This window comes from Sporobolomyces koalae (genome assembly GCF_050403365.1).
Source record: "Sporobolomyces koalae JCM15063 DNA, S_koalae_JCM15063T_v1_ctg31, whole genome shotgun sequence".
Taxonomy (NCBI): Eukaryota; Fungi; Basidiomycota; class Microbotryomycetes; order Sporidiobolales; family Sporidiobolaceae; genus Sporobolomyces; species Sporobolomyces koalae.
The window spans coordinates 110,638-122,820 of record NW_027481740.1 but is presented as its reverse complement, the minus strand read 5'-3'; the positions used below and the strand labels follow the sequence as shown (position 1 = coordinate 122,820).

Genomic DNA, 12,183 nt, shown 5'->3' with positions numbered 1-12,183 from the left:
AAACGAGGAAAAGATCTAGTCCGAATCCTCATCTTCCTCGTCCGACTCGTCGTCGTCCTCCTGCAAAGCTTCCAGGAAAGGTCGACTACCTTGCCACAAGAGCCTGCCCGTTTCTCCTGCGGTATTTCTCGCCTTAACACTCTTGTACCAAGCGAACACGGCATCGTCCGTCACGACGTCCGTCTCGTAGAACCCTTTCAAAACCCTCAACCAGAACCTCATGTCTCCTTCGGCGTTCTCGGCAACGAATGTTTGCGCGAGGAGCAAACAGTCGATCATGGCCTCCTCGGAATCTCCCGTCAGGTTCATGATCAACCCTCCCCACCGATCAATCATCGCAATCGCGTTCGTCGCGCCATCGCATCTCTTCAGCAGGTACGGGATCGCAATCGCTCGCACTTGACCGAGATCGACGTTCGAAGCCATTCGCAACGTTTTCAGTTCGATCGCAGCGTTGTCGACCGTGTGGTTCTCTGCGAACGAGCGGTCGAGCGAATGCAGGCACTCGGTCTTGAACTCGGAATGTTTTGTCGTCGTGGACGACAGTTCCTCGAGCACGTCGAGACCGGCGATCGTCGGGAGTCCCGAAGCGGACGCGGTCGACTCGTCGTCGGAATCTTCGTCGAGATCCGAGTCATCGGTTCGAGCTGTCGCGAGGGTCGAGAGCGAAGTTGTCGAACCGTTTCGAGAGTTTGACGACAGCGAAGAAACCGATGCGTTCAAGTGCAAGTTGCCGAGGGCGTGTCCTGTCCGAAACGAGTTAGTCACAGTTCTCGAGTGATGCGAGAGAGAAAAGAATGCAAACCTAGTCGTGTCACGCTCAAGTTGCGAGGGTCTACGAAATCCTCGTCATCTTCGTCCTCGTCGTCGCTGTCGCCCTGATTCCGATCTGCCGTCCGGTCTTCGCCCGGCCAGAAATACCCAACTCCGTCTTGTCCGACTATTCAGAAAAAGTCGATGTGAGCGTTTCTTTCTTCCCTCACCCCGGGAAGAGCCATGTGCGACCACTCACGCGAGTTTTGTCCGACGTGAACTTCCCGATCACCTTGGTACTCTTCAATCGAGACCCTCATGCCTCTCACGACGGCTCCCTTTCCTAGCTTGCAGCCCGCACCAACGAGACTACCTTGTTCGACGGTAACTCCTTCCTCAACAACAACGTTCTCTCCCAAGATACTGTCCCTCACGACAACACCCCTCTCGAGCCTACACCCACTGAAGACGTGACTCTTGGAAATCTCACATTCGGCGCCGACCTGGACCTGCACTCCGAGGACCGAGTTGGACACGACCGAACGTGCCCCGATCGCCGTGTGATTGCCGAGGAGAGATTTCGGAAGGATCTTGCACGTGCGCGACAGGTCGAGTGACGTGCCGTAGTACTGCAACGAGCGACGTTGTTCGTATCGTTCGAACCGATTCGGAGACGTCGAAGTCGATGGCAGGTTCTCGTCCGGAGACAGCGGGTACGATTTGCGGGACAAGATTGAATTACTGTCGCACGCAGATGATGTGAATGTAAGCAAAAATCGTCTCACGAGGACGGGGACGACAAGAGATCTAGTTCGCCATACCTGATCCAGTCATAACTCTTCGTATTGCCAACCACTCCCGCCCAGCCTTGTCCGGTTTGAGTTCCGGGTTCAATGATTGAGCAACAGATCGTCTTGCCCAAAAGGTCCGAAGTCAGGAGCCCATTGACAAAATCGGGATAAAAGTTTTGGTAGTCGAAATTCTCGGTGAACAAGGGCGCAACCTACGCGCATAACAAGGTTCGAGTCAGACGTCAATAGATAGCGAATGGCAGACATAGTGTGCGGACGAACCTCGTTCGAGCAGATGACAAGTCCGACAGACTCGAGGTCGGAACGGATCGTCACTCGCTGATCCTGGGCAGCGCCGAGCGCTTCACGAGGCAGCCTGAACGTCCGCATTTTCGGGAACAGTTGCGATTGCTCGTAATGGAGCAGTTGATCGTTGCGGGCCGACAAGGCGTGAACTGCAAACACCGAGTTTGTTCTGTACACCCAGGCAAACAAAACAAGTTTAGCACGGGCTAGACTCGCGAGCGATTCTCGAGTTGAAGTGTCGAGAAGAGGGACTGACTTTTGTTGTATCGGACTGACGAGGCAGCTCATGGTCAGGTTGGGATCTGCCTTTTTGCGTTGGGCGAATTCTTCGACTCGGTGTTTCAGGTCAACGTTGCCGACGTAGCCTGCCTGCACGACGAGGTAGTCGGACGGGGACAAGATCTGGAGCGAGTCGACTTCTCGCAAGACGTCGCCCGGAGTGAGCGCTTTCGTCGGTCTCACAACGATCGAGAGGGTCACTTCGGGACCTTGGAACGTGAGCGTACTTTGTTTTGAGCCACAAGACTGATTAGTGACGTGCACAGTCACAAGAGAAGTGGGAGCGAGAGAGCGGCAACATACGAGAGGTACTGCCGGATCTCGTCGGCGCCGTCCTTGGCAAAGAGAAAGACTTGTTCGACGCCGGCAGTCGCGAGCGATTCTAGAGTCCATCCGAGGAGAGGAATGTTGAGCAGCGGCAACAGGCACTGCGGATGGGTAGAGAGGTCAGAGAAGAGGATCCGAGTGCGGGTAGCGCAAGCTGCGAGACGCGACTGACCCATGGTCGCTGTTCGCCCCCAACGGTAGGCGAGTCCTCGAACTCTTCGTCGTCGGTTCTCGGCCTGCGCACGAGCGGTCCCCAGCGCTGCTGATCGCTCCATGGGTCGCAGACGACGATCGCCTGGAGCGGATAGTCCTGCTTGGTGTCTTCCTTCGAGAGTGCCCCTCCGCCTGAAGCTTTCGACATGGTACTCAGTCCGAATCGAATCGATGTCGACGTGAGATGTAGCCGAGAGTTGCGAGACAAAGTTGATCTTGTAACTAGTTCAACTCAGACCGCACGACTATGGCATCCCCTATGCCGACGCCAGGCTACTACACGGACTGCTACTCGTGTCGCGTAACGGGCACGCTCACCTTTACCGCAGTCGGATTGTACGCCCTCACGGCGGGCAGGATTCAAGCCAAGTCGCAGTTGGGCAAGGGCGTCGCCTCGTTAGCAGGACTAGGTACGTTCTAGCTCGTTGTTAATACAAGGCTTGGTCCTGACTGGCGCGCGTTCCAGGTTTCCTGGCAGTCGCGGCCGCCCGATGGACTAGCTACACTCCTCCCCCTTCACCTTCGCCTTCGCCCCTCGATCAGGCGACTTCCCCGTCCCCGCGTTGAGACCAGTTCACGCGCCGCCATCTAACAGCAACGCCACCCAAATCAGTACCGGATCTTCGTCTAGATTCGGCAAAGGATATTCCCCGGTCCTCGGCAATTCGATCAAGCCCAGCTCGCTACCCAGTGCCCTAATCATTCGGCAGCGATAAGCGATCGAAAGCTTCGCCACTACCTGGAGAAGAAAAAGATCGACGCAGAATCGCAAATGGCAACATCGTCGTGCAGGGTCCTTGCCGAAGGAATTCAATCCGACCCGAGTCCGCTTTCTCTCTTCGGAAGAACGCCCGTTTGCAAGCAAGCGGCGGCAATCTAGTCGAGGAATGGGGGCAAATTGTACTTGTGCGGTCTATGCCGACTATTTGAAAGTACATCGTCGCACGAGCAGGAAACATGAAACCATGGCTTGCTTCGAACATCCCGTCAGATCTACGAGACCGGTTGCGGAGCCCATATTATGGTGGATAGTGGCAATCGGCAGCAGCAACGCATCTTATACGACGTCCGTCAGAATTCACGGGATCTCCGAATTAGAAGAGAGAACCGAAACCTGTCGGTTCTCCCAGAGGACAAACAGCAGGCAGAATCTAGCCATTGAGCGTTCGGCTTCTCCACCGTACAGACTGTCGGTAGCTGGCGCAGAGAACGAGAAACTAAATAAATCGAGAGACACGCGGAATTCTCGGACATAAATTGGCGGCGACGCAGACATTGGCAATTTCGCTGATCTTCGAAAGTGCCCACACTGCGGACGGTCTCCTCGGCTCTCGTCCCCTTCGGAGCGCACGAAGACTCTTCTCGACACAGACAGGACCGCGACAAGGCTTGGTCGGGAATCGTGTGGTTGAAATTCCCGCTCGATCATTCGCTTGCCGAACCCGGACCTTTGATCGCCCTCGCTCCGGACCAGACCGGATCACGTACCTCGTAACGGCGAGGACACGCCGATGGATGCACCGGCAGATGTTACTCAGGCGCGTCCGCCCGTATCGGCCGGCAACGGCGCACAGAAGCGCAAGAAGTCCATCGCGTCCTCGACCCAAGACGGCATGACCGACGACGATCAAGGCGCGACTTCGCCTGGCGCGACGAACGGTAAACCCAAAAAGGTGCGCTCATCTCTATGCGCCTCGGCTCGTTTCGCTTCGCTCGGGCCTGACCTCATCCGCACCCTCCACCTGCTCTCACTCGCGTGTAACTTTCTGCAGCCCAAGATTCCGAGAGCTTGTGATACCTGCCGACGGAAGAAGATCAGGTTCGTCGGCCTTCAGTCTGTCCCTTTCGGAGAAAGCGGAAATATTGACCCTGCGTTACGTTTCGTTTTCCCCACCCAGATGCAACCCCCTGCCTGACAGCGATCCTCCGATCTGTACCTACTGTACGAAGCACCACCTCGACTGCACCTGGGTAAGTCGTGACTCTGTACGCTTCAAACGCCGACGGCGAGACTGATCACTCTGCTCGCACACATTACAAGTTCTTGCCCATTTCCGAAACCCGGTTCAAGAAACAGCGCGAGAAGGAAGAGCTCGAGAAGCAGACGATCGAGCACGCGAGGGCTGCCGTCGACCTCCCCACCTCGACCAGTTCCGCAACCCTAGCATTGCAGCAGCAGCGCCAGCAGTACTCTCCTCACGGCGTTTCTTCGGCGCCTCTGCCCAGTCCACAGGGTCAGCCGCAGTACTCGGCACCCTCGGCTCGGGCGCTGCCCGAACCGTCAACATCTCAGCACCCGTACCTGTCCGCGCATGTCCAACCACCACCTTCCAACTACGGCCCCCAACATCCTCCACCGGCTGGCACCATGCCGTCTCCGCACCCGCCATCGGCATCGGGCTCATCCTTCTCGAACGACCGCTACCAGTCCCCTCAAGTCCCTTCTCCGAACGGCGACAACCTCGCCGGTACCCCGAACCAAACGACGTTCCCTCCGAGCGCGAACTTTTACCCGCGTAAAGAGCCGAGGATAGTCGGATACACTTCGATTTCGCACCTGATGCATTCGACGTCGACGTTCCCGACCGAACGAATCTTGCCGCTCGACTTCAAATACTCCCAGACGCTCTCGGTCGACGAGCGCGGCGACGGCTTCATCCGAGTCATCTCGGCCGGCGATGGCGAACCTTCGGGAGATGGAGCCCCCGTCGCGATTCAAGGGATCGAGCATTCCGATGCCGAGAAACTGCTCAACTATTTCTTCACGACTCACGCCGCACATTTCCCGATTGTTTCGAGAGCCGATTTCCTCGGAACCGAACGACCCACGGCGCTCCTCTTCAATTGCATCTGCGCTGTGTCTGCCCTCTCTCACCATGTCGCGCCGGCAATCCTGCGCACGCTCAAATCGTCCATCCGGTCGCATCTCAGATCAGAAGACATTCTCGACAACTCGAACATTCCGAACATTCAGGCTCTCCTGCTGTACGCGTTCACAGGCGAGAGCGAGAAAGGAACGGCTGCGAGCAAGACGTGGAACATCCTGGGCCTCGCGATCCGAATGGCCCAGGACCTGGGTCTACATCGCCGGCTGGGAACCGAGAAGAAGGAACAGAGCGAAGCTGATCACGCCGAGCTGAGGCGAAGGGTGTGGGGCGGGTGCTTGATCGCTGATCGTTGGATGGCTGCGATTGTGAGCGTTTCGCGCACTGCTCTTACTCTCCTGCTTCGGCTCTGACCCGTTCTCTTTGTCCTCTGACAGTATGGACAGCCAATGATGATCGATCTAGCAGACTGCGACGCGTTGTTACCCTCGGTGTTCGACATTCGACCGAACCGCAACTTCAACGCGGACCACAGACCTTACCTGTTCAACAGCGCGTTGATCTCGCTCTCGGTCCTGCTCGGCAGGATCTTGAAAGCGGTCTACTCGCCGAGTAGGCTGCTCTCTCCAACCTTTGCGACTGTTCCCGATCTACCTACTGATGCTCGAGACTTCCCTTTTGCCTCCGACTAGCTGGAATACTCATGTTGTCAGAGACAGACGGCAAGGCGCTCGTGTCGGATCTGGCAGCGTGAGCTTTGAACTTTGTCCTCTTGAACATTTGTCGTTCGACATACTGATGGGACCGGACTGCGGAACGCAGATGGGTGGACGGATTACCAGAAGAACTCAAATTTGACGGACCCGAGACATCTTCTCCCGAACAAGGTCAGTCTCGTGACCTGCATTTCGCCGTTGGAAGATTCTGTAGCGCTGACGTCTTGTGTTAAGGGTTCCTACACCTCTTGTACCTCCCCGTGAGGTTCCTGATCACACGACCGTTCATGAGGATCTCGTTCCAGCTGCCCGAACGATTCGCGAGTCTCTCGGTCGGGGCGCAACAGTGGAGCATCGTCGAGATGGAAGCGCGTCAAGCGATCGAATGGGTCGACAAACACGAGAGCTGCTTGGAAGGCTGGTTTGTCGGCATATACGCTTTCTTCGTTTGTTCCCTCATCCAGTTGAGTCTTCCTCGAGCCTTTCGACGTCTTCTCTTTAGCATCGTTGACTCGTTTTGCCCCTCTTCAGATACCATTCGCACATCCGAAGGCGCGATGCTGTATCCTTGACGACGCTTCGTCTCGCTCGCGACGTTCTCAAGGTCTGTTTCCTCTACTTGCAATCAGAAAGGAGTCCGGTCGCTGACAGGCAACGATATCGGTGTGATAGCGCCTCGTCGTGGTCGACGGCGAGTGTCTCGTCCGTGCCAAGATTGCCGAGATCATCAGTCTCCTGTATTCGACGGCATGTTCAGTCTCGCGGTGGGCACCCGAAGCTGCCGAAGGATTGTCTCCCGCTGCGAGCGGCACGACCGCGATCACGACGCTCAATCCCACGTATGGAGTGCGGCAGCGGGAGCAAGACTGGCGCATGACATACAAGAAGGACGGAGGCTACTTTGTCACAGACCGCCGCGCGAACGATCCGACAGGGTTGATCCGATCGAGTCAATCGCCTGGACCAGGATCAGGCCCGAGTCCGAGACCACTGCCATCGCCGTATGCGTCGAGCTTGCGTTCGACCCACCTCGCGAACGAGCCTGACGAGGCGGACGAATCGCCGTCAAACTCGAACGACCTCGCGATGCCACCTCCTTCCACCCAATCCAACACCAGTAACAACACGTATGCGCAGCCTCAGCAACAGCAACAGTCGTCTCTCGCTGCGACAAACTCGAACGGGTTTCCTTCCGGTGCAGTTCCGAGCTCGTCGGGTTCGTTCCTGCCAGCCCCACCCCCGTCTGCGCCGAACCCCCCTCCGGACCTTTCGTTCGCGTTCCCAGACTCGTCGTTCGACACGCTGTCGTTCAACCCTTCGCTCAACTTGAACTCGAACTCGGCGAACGGAGGTGGGACCTCGACTCCAAACTCGAGCTCGAATGGTCCGCTGCCGAACAACGACATGTTCTCAGGCCCAGGTGTCATGGGACTCGAAGCGTTCGATCCGTTCGGGTTGTCGAGCGATGGAACGCCTTCGTTGTTCCCAGACGGCAACATTTTCAATTTGGGAGCTTGGGAATCTTTTGCATCTTCGCTCAACATGCAACAAAATGGTGGCGATACCGGGGATTCGCACTGAAAGGATAAGGGGAATAGAGATATAATGGGTCCCGGTTTGGTTGTTCGAGTTTCTGTTGATCAGTTGGATATGCTGTGTTGTTCTGAACTCTCTGTAATGTAGTAGAACATGGAAAGCTTGCACCCGAGGATCGAAGAGGTTGAGCGGATGGTATCTCGGCGCTCGCCGCGCGTTGCACGCGCGCCGGTTTCCGTCATCTCCAACATCGCTCGGATCCGTCTCGCTCGCGCCTCGTTCCAATACGACAGTCGCTCTAGTACGAAGGGGCTCTCTCGAGGCAAATCTTCCGGAAGAGCCTGCGTCCATCGGCGCTCGCGCGCGACATCAGACGACCGCAGATCTCGGGAGGGGGATGTCGTCCGACATCTGGGACGACGATGGGTGGCAGGACATGCCCGTCCTGCGCTCGACCGACCTCGAAACGAGTGCGACCAAATCCATGTTCGATTTCGACGCTCCCGATGTCGACACCGAACCTGCCGACGGACTCGCTCGACGTCGACCGCCGCACCGATCCCACTATGCGAGACCTGCTCCAATCCGGATATCAGACCCTGCCGACCATTCGGCTTACGCAGGTGCAGGTGCGCCTACGACGGGTAACGCGACCGGCAAGCTCGTCGATACGGACGACGGCGCGCCTACCGGTTTGCGCGAGAAGGAAGAGCTCGACGAGATGGATTACACCCGACTCGAACTTGACGACGATCCCGAAGAAGACGAAATCTCGATGCGGACTCAGTACTTGTTCAACGAAGACACGAGCATGACCCCGCTCTCGCAAATGCGACAGACGAAAACCCTCCTCACCGAAGGCCAACGCATCGCGTACGTGGGACTGTCGAGGTTGGTCGCGCGCGAGATGTGTCAGACCCTCGCCCTCGCCTCCAAGGGGGCCAAGGAACTCGAACCGGCGAGGCAAAGTTGCGTCAACTGGGCCAACAAGATCATGGGCAGGCTGTACCGACACATGGACGTCGACGGTGCCGGTAAGTGATCATCAAGTGGTTTGACCGTTTGGAAACAGATCTTGATGCCTGGGCATAATTCAATTCAGAGCAACGCATGATAGAACAGCTCGCCGAACATGGAGTTACTGCAGAGGACCTCACGCCTTCTCTCGTCGCAACGCACACAGTCGACAATCCTGACTACGATCCGGAAGCGGAAGAAATGGCAGCGCAGCGAGCTGTCGAAGGCGACATTACTCTAGAAGTGCAGCAAACCCCGAAACCCAAAACCTCCACCAAGCGGAGCACACGGGATAGGCTGCATCCAGAGACCGAGACGCATCAGGCCCTCGAGAGTTCGCTCGAGGATCTCGCACTTGGTCAAGAACCGGAAGAAGGCGATGTGGATCTCGGCTACGTCAAGCGCGAAGTCAAGAAGATCGAGAGAAGGACGAGCGAAGCCAACTCGTACGACTCTATCTCGTCCCCTCTGCGGTCTCCGAGTCGGTCACCGTCGACTCCAGCCTCGCCCAATCCATCTCGATCACATCGCTCGTCTGGAGGTTTCGACGATGACGATGGAGGTGATATCGGATCAGCTCTCGACGAGCCTCCAACGCCTCGGATAACATCAAACGGCCTACCTCCAGCGAATGATTACGTGTCGTACTCGGAGCCTCCATCTGCCGAGGACTTGACGCCGGACGAACCTTCTACTCCGCGCGCCCACTCCCCAGACTCTTCCTCCGAATTCACGACGCCTGACGGATTCCTCGCACCTTTACCATCTTCTCTACCGGGAGTGTCGAAAACGCTCACCGCGGCCGACAAGACCGTCACACTTGATATTCGCTGGACGATCCTGTGCGACCTGTTCCTCGCGCTCATTGCCGATTCCGTGTACGATGCGAGGTCCCGCGTCCTGCTCGGCAAGATGGCAGAGAAGCTCGGACTCGAATGGACCGACGTGATCAGGTTCGAACGCAGGTTGACCGAAGCACTCGAGATTCAAGAGGCGGTCAAACAGAAAGAACACCAAGTCGTGCTCGATGGAAGGAGGCAGAAAGACAAACGGACTCGGTACATGATGATGGGTCTTGCTACTCTCGGTACGTCGCTCAATCTTGTTATAAACTTCTTGCCCGAGCAAGAGAAACTCACTCGTGTCATCATATTGGGGTCCTATCAGGCGGAGGTCTCGTCATTGGCTTGTCAGCGGGTCTGCTCGCTCCCGTCATTGGAGCTGGTCTCGCGGGAGCACTCACGACGGTCGGAGTCACGGGAACTTCGGGATTTTTGGCCGGAGCGGGAGGAGCAGCAATTATCTCTTCGGGAGCAACTCTGACCGGCTCCGTGATCGGCGGCAAAGCGATGGCGAAACGGACGCGGCACGTCAAGACGTTCGACATCCAGCCGTTGCACAACAACAAACGGGTCAACTTTTTCATCACGGTGCCTGGGTTCGTTTCTTAGTCCCTTTCGCGTTGATTCTGATCCCGTTTGGAGAGCTCCGGCTGACTGATGTTCGAGTCTAGCTTCATGAACGGACCTCGAGACGATATTCGCTTGCCGTTCAGCACGATCGACCCAGTAATGGGCGACGTACTCTCGGTCTTGTGGGAACCCGACATGATGGGCGACACGGGCAATGCGCTCAAGATTCTGACCTCCGAGGTTCTTACGCAAGCCGGTCAACAGGTACTCGCTGCGACCGTGATGACCGCACTCATGAGTGCCTTGCAGTGGCCTATGAGTGAGTGATCAATCTCTTTGGATCGTTGTCCTGCTCGAAATCACTCCGAGTTCTGATCGTTCGCTCTGGCAGTGCTCACGAAACTCTCGTACCTGATCGACAACCCATGGTCGAACGCGCTCGACCGAGCTCGACAAGCAGGTGCCGTCCTCGCCGACATTCTGCTGAATCGACGTCTCGGAGTCCGTCCCGTCTCGCTCGTCGGCTTCTCCTTGGGAGCTCGAGTTATCTTTTTCGCCTTGATCGAGCTCGCGAAGGCAAACGCTTTTGGAGTCGTGCAAGAGGTGTACCTGTTTGGGGCGACGGTGACGGCCTCGAAGAAGATCTGGAGACAGGTGCGGGGAGTCGTTGCTGGGAGGTTCGTCAACGGATACGCCATGAACGATTGGGTGCTCGGTTACCTGTTCCGCGCGACGACCGGAGGTCTGCAAACGGTCGCTGGACTGCGGCCGATCGACCACGTTCCAGATCTCGAGAACGTCGATATTACCGAATTCCTCGAAGGTCACCTCAGCTACCGCACCAAGATGCCCAAGCTGCTTGCGCATGTCGGATTCAAAACGACTGCCGATCACTTTGACGAGCCAGATCAAGATCCTGATGCTCCCGATCGCGAAGTGTTGACCAAGGAGGAAGAGGAGAGACGTTTAGCAGAGAAGGAACGCAAAGAACGCAAAGTCCTCGACCTCTTCAAACGTAAGAAGAAGGGCACGGCCGAATCAAGCTCCATGTCGAGGCAGACCTCGGGAGAAGAATACGATCTACCTCCGCGGACAAGCTCACCGTCGAGCAGCTCACTCGGAGATCTCAAGAGGACATCTTCAGCTGGCGGATCACGACTCTCGGTCTACACATCGACATCTCAAGACAGTCTCGATTTCAAGAAAGATGCATCACGCACGTCGACCGACAGCACGATCCCGAAAGCAGAGGAGGGTACGACCAACTCAGTCGAACCTCCGACGGGTCAAAATGCCACTACAACCGGTCCCGCTGTGGTCGATTCTATCCCGGTCGGTTTCGACCTCGAGAAACTTCGAGCAGAAGTTGCGCAGCAACAACGACCGAGACCTGAACCGGAACGAGCAACGTCGGTACCTCCCGAAGACTTCCCGGTCCCTTCCGATACTCAAACATCTTCGACCGCCGTCGAAGTCCCGAGACCTCCTTCTGCTCCCCTTCCTACGGGACCGATGCAAACGAACCTCACTCAACTCGATCAAACGCTCGACGCGCATGAACTGCTCCGGAGACAATGGAATGGGGACGCGACAACTTCCACCGTACCACCGTCCTTGCCTCCTCAGGGCAATTTCGGATGGACCTCGTCGACTTCTCTCGCCGATGACGACCAGTATGTCGCTACATCAGCAGTATCGCCTTTCTCGTTCACGGCTCCACCTGAAGACACTCCGACAACGTTCACTTTTGCCGATCAGAACGGATTCGTGCATTCGACAAACGAAAGTGTACCGACATTCACGTTTGGATCGAACGGAGGGGTTGCAGATGGTGCCTACTCGGCATGGGAGTCGAAGAACGGGAGAGATTCGGATTCTGATGCACCGGATCCAGCGAGCAATCTCGTATGGGGCAACAAGAATGCCACGGGGTCAACCGCAACGTTTGCAACTCAGAACCCTTGGTAGCTAGATCGTTCTTTTTTCAGTTTCTTTTCCTCTGCTGTGT

At 56.7% G+C, this 12,183-nt stretch overlaps 4 protein-coding genes across 4 annotated transcripts; 3 read left to right on the top strand and 1 right to left on the bottom strand.

The window, feature by feature from the left end:
• Positions 1-15: 15 nt before the first annotated feature.
• GCD6 (translation initiation factor eIF2B catalytic subunit epsilon) lies at positions 16-2,817 on the bottom strand (the record flags this gene model as incomplete). Its single annotated transcript, XM_076680077.1, has 8 exons — positions 16-746; positions 806-940; positions 1,013-1,494; positions 1,575-1,756; positions 1,827-2,019; positions 2,107-2,355; positions 2,433-2,557; positions 2,629-2,817. 8 exons carry the CDS (start codon positions 2,815-2,817, stop codon positions 16-18), a joined length of 2,286 nt encoding a protein of 761 aa, XP_076532822.1.
• Positions 2,818-2,916: 99 nt separating this feature from the next.
• Positions 2,917-3,236, top strand: JCM15063_005270 (uncharacterized protein; the record flags this gene model as incomplete). Its single annotated transcript, XM_076680076.1, has 2 exons — positions 2,917-3,079; positions 3,136-3,236. 2 exons carry the CDS (start codon positions 2,917-2,919, stop codon positions 3,234-3,236), a joined length of 264 nt encoding a protein of 87 aa, XP_076532821.1.
• Positions 3,237-4,180: 944 nt separating this feature from the next.
• On the top strand, positions 4,181-7,791 carry JCM15063_005269 (uncharacterized protein; the record flags this gene model as incomplete). The annotated part of the gene is made up of 9 exons (XM_076680075.1): positions 4,181-4,488; positions 4,568-4,640; positions 4,711-5,862; positions 5,932-6,106; positions 6,187-6,244; positions 6,317-6,381; positions 6,445-6,673; positions 6,742-6,814; positions 6,883-7,791. 9 exons carry the CDS (start codon positions 4,181-4,183, stop codon positions 7,789-7,791), a joined length of 3,042 nt encoding a protein of 1,013 aa, XP_076532820.1.
• Positions 7,792-8,143: 352 nt separating this feature from the next.
• On the top strand, positions 8,144-12,143 carry JCM15063_005268 (uncharacterized protein; the record flags this gene model as incomplete). The annotated part of the gene is made up of 5 exons (XM_076680074.1): positions 8,144-8,780; positions 8,849-9,850; positions 9,931-10,201; positions 10,277-10,494; positions 10,567-12,143. The coding sequence occupies 5 exons, from the start codon at positions 8,144-8,146 to the stop codon at positions 12,141-12,143; spliced, it is 3,705 nt and encodes a 1,234-aa protein (XP_076532819.1).
• Positions 12,144-12,183: the final 40 nt, after the last annotated feature.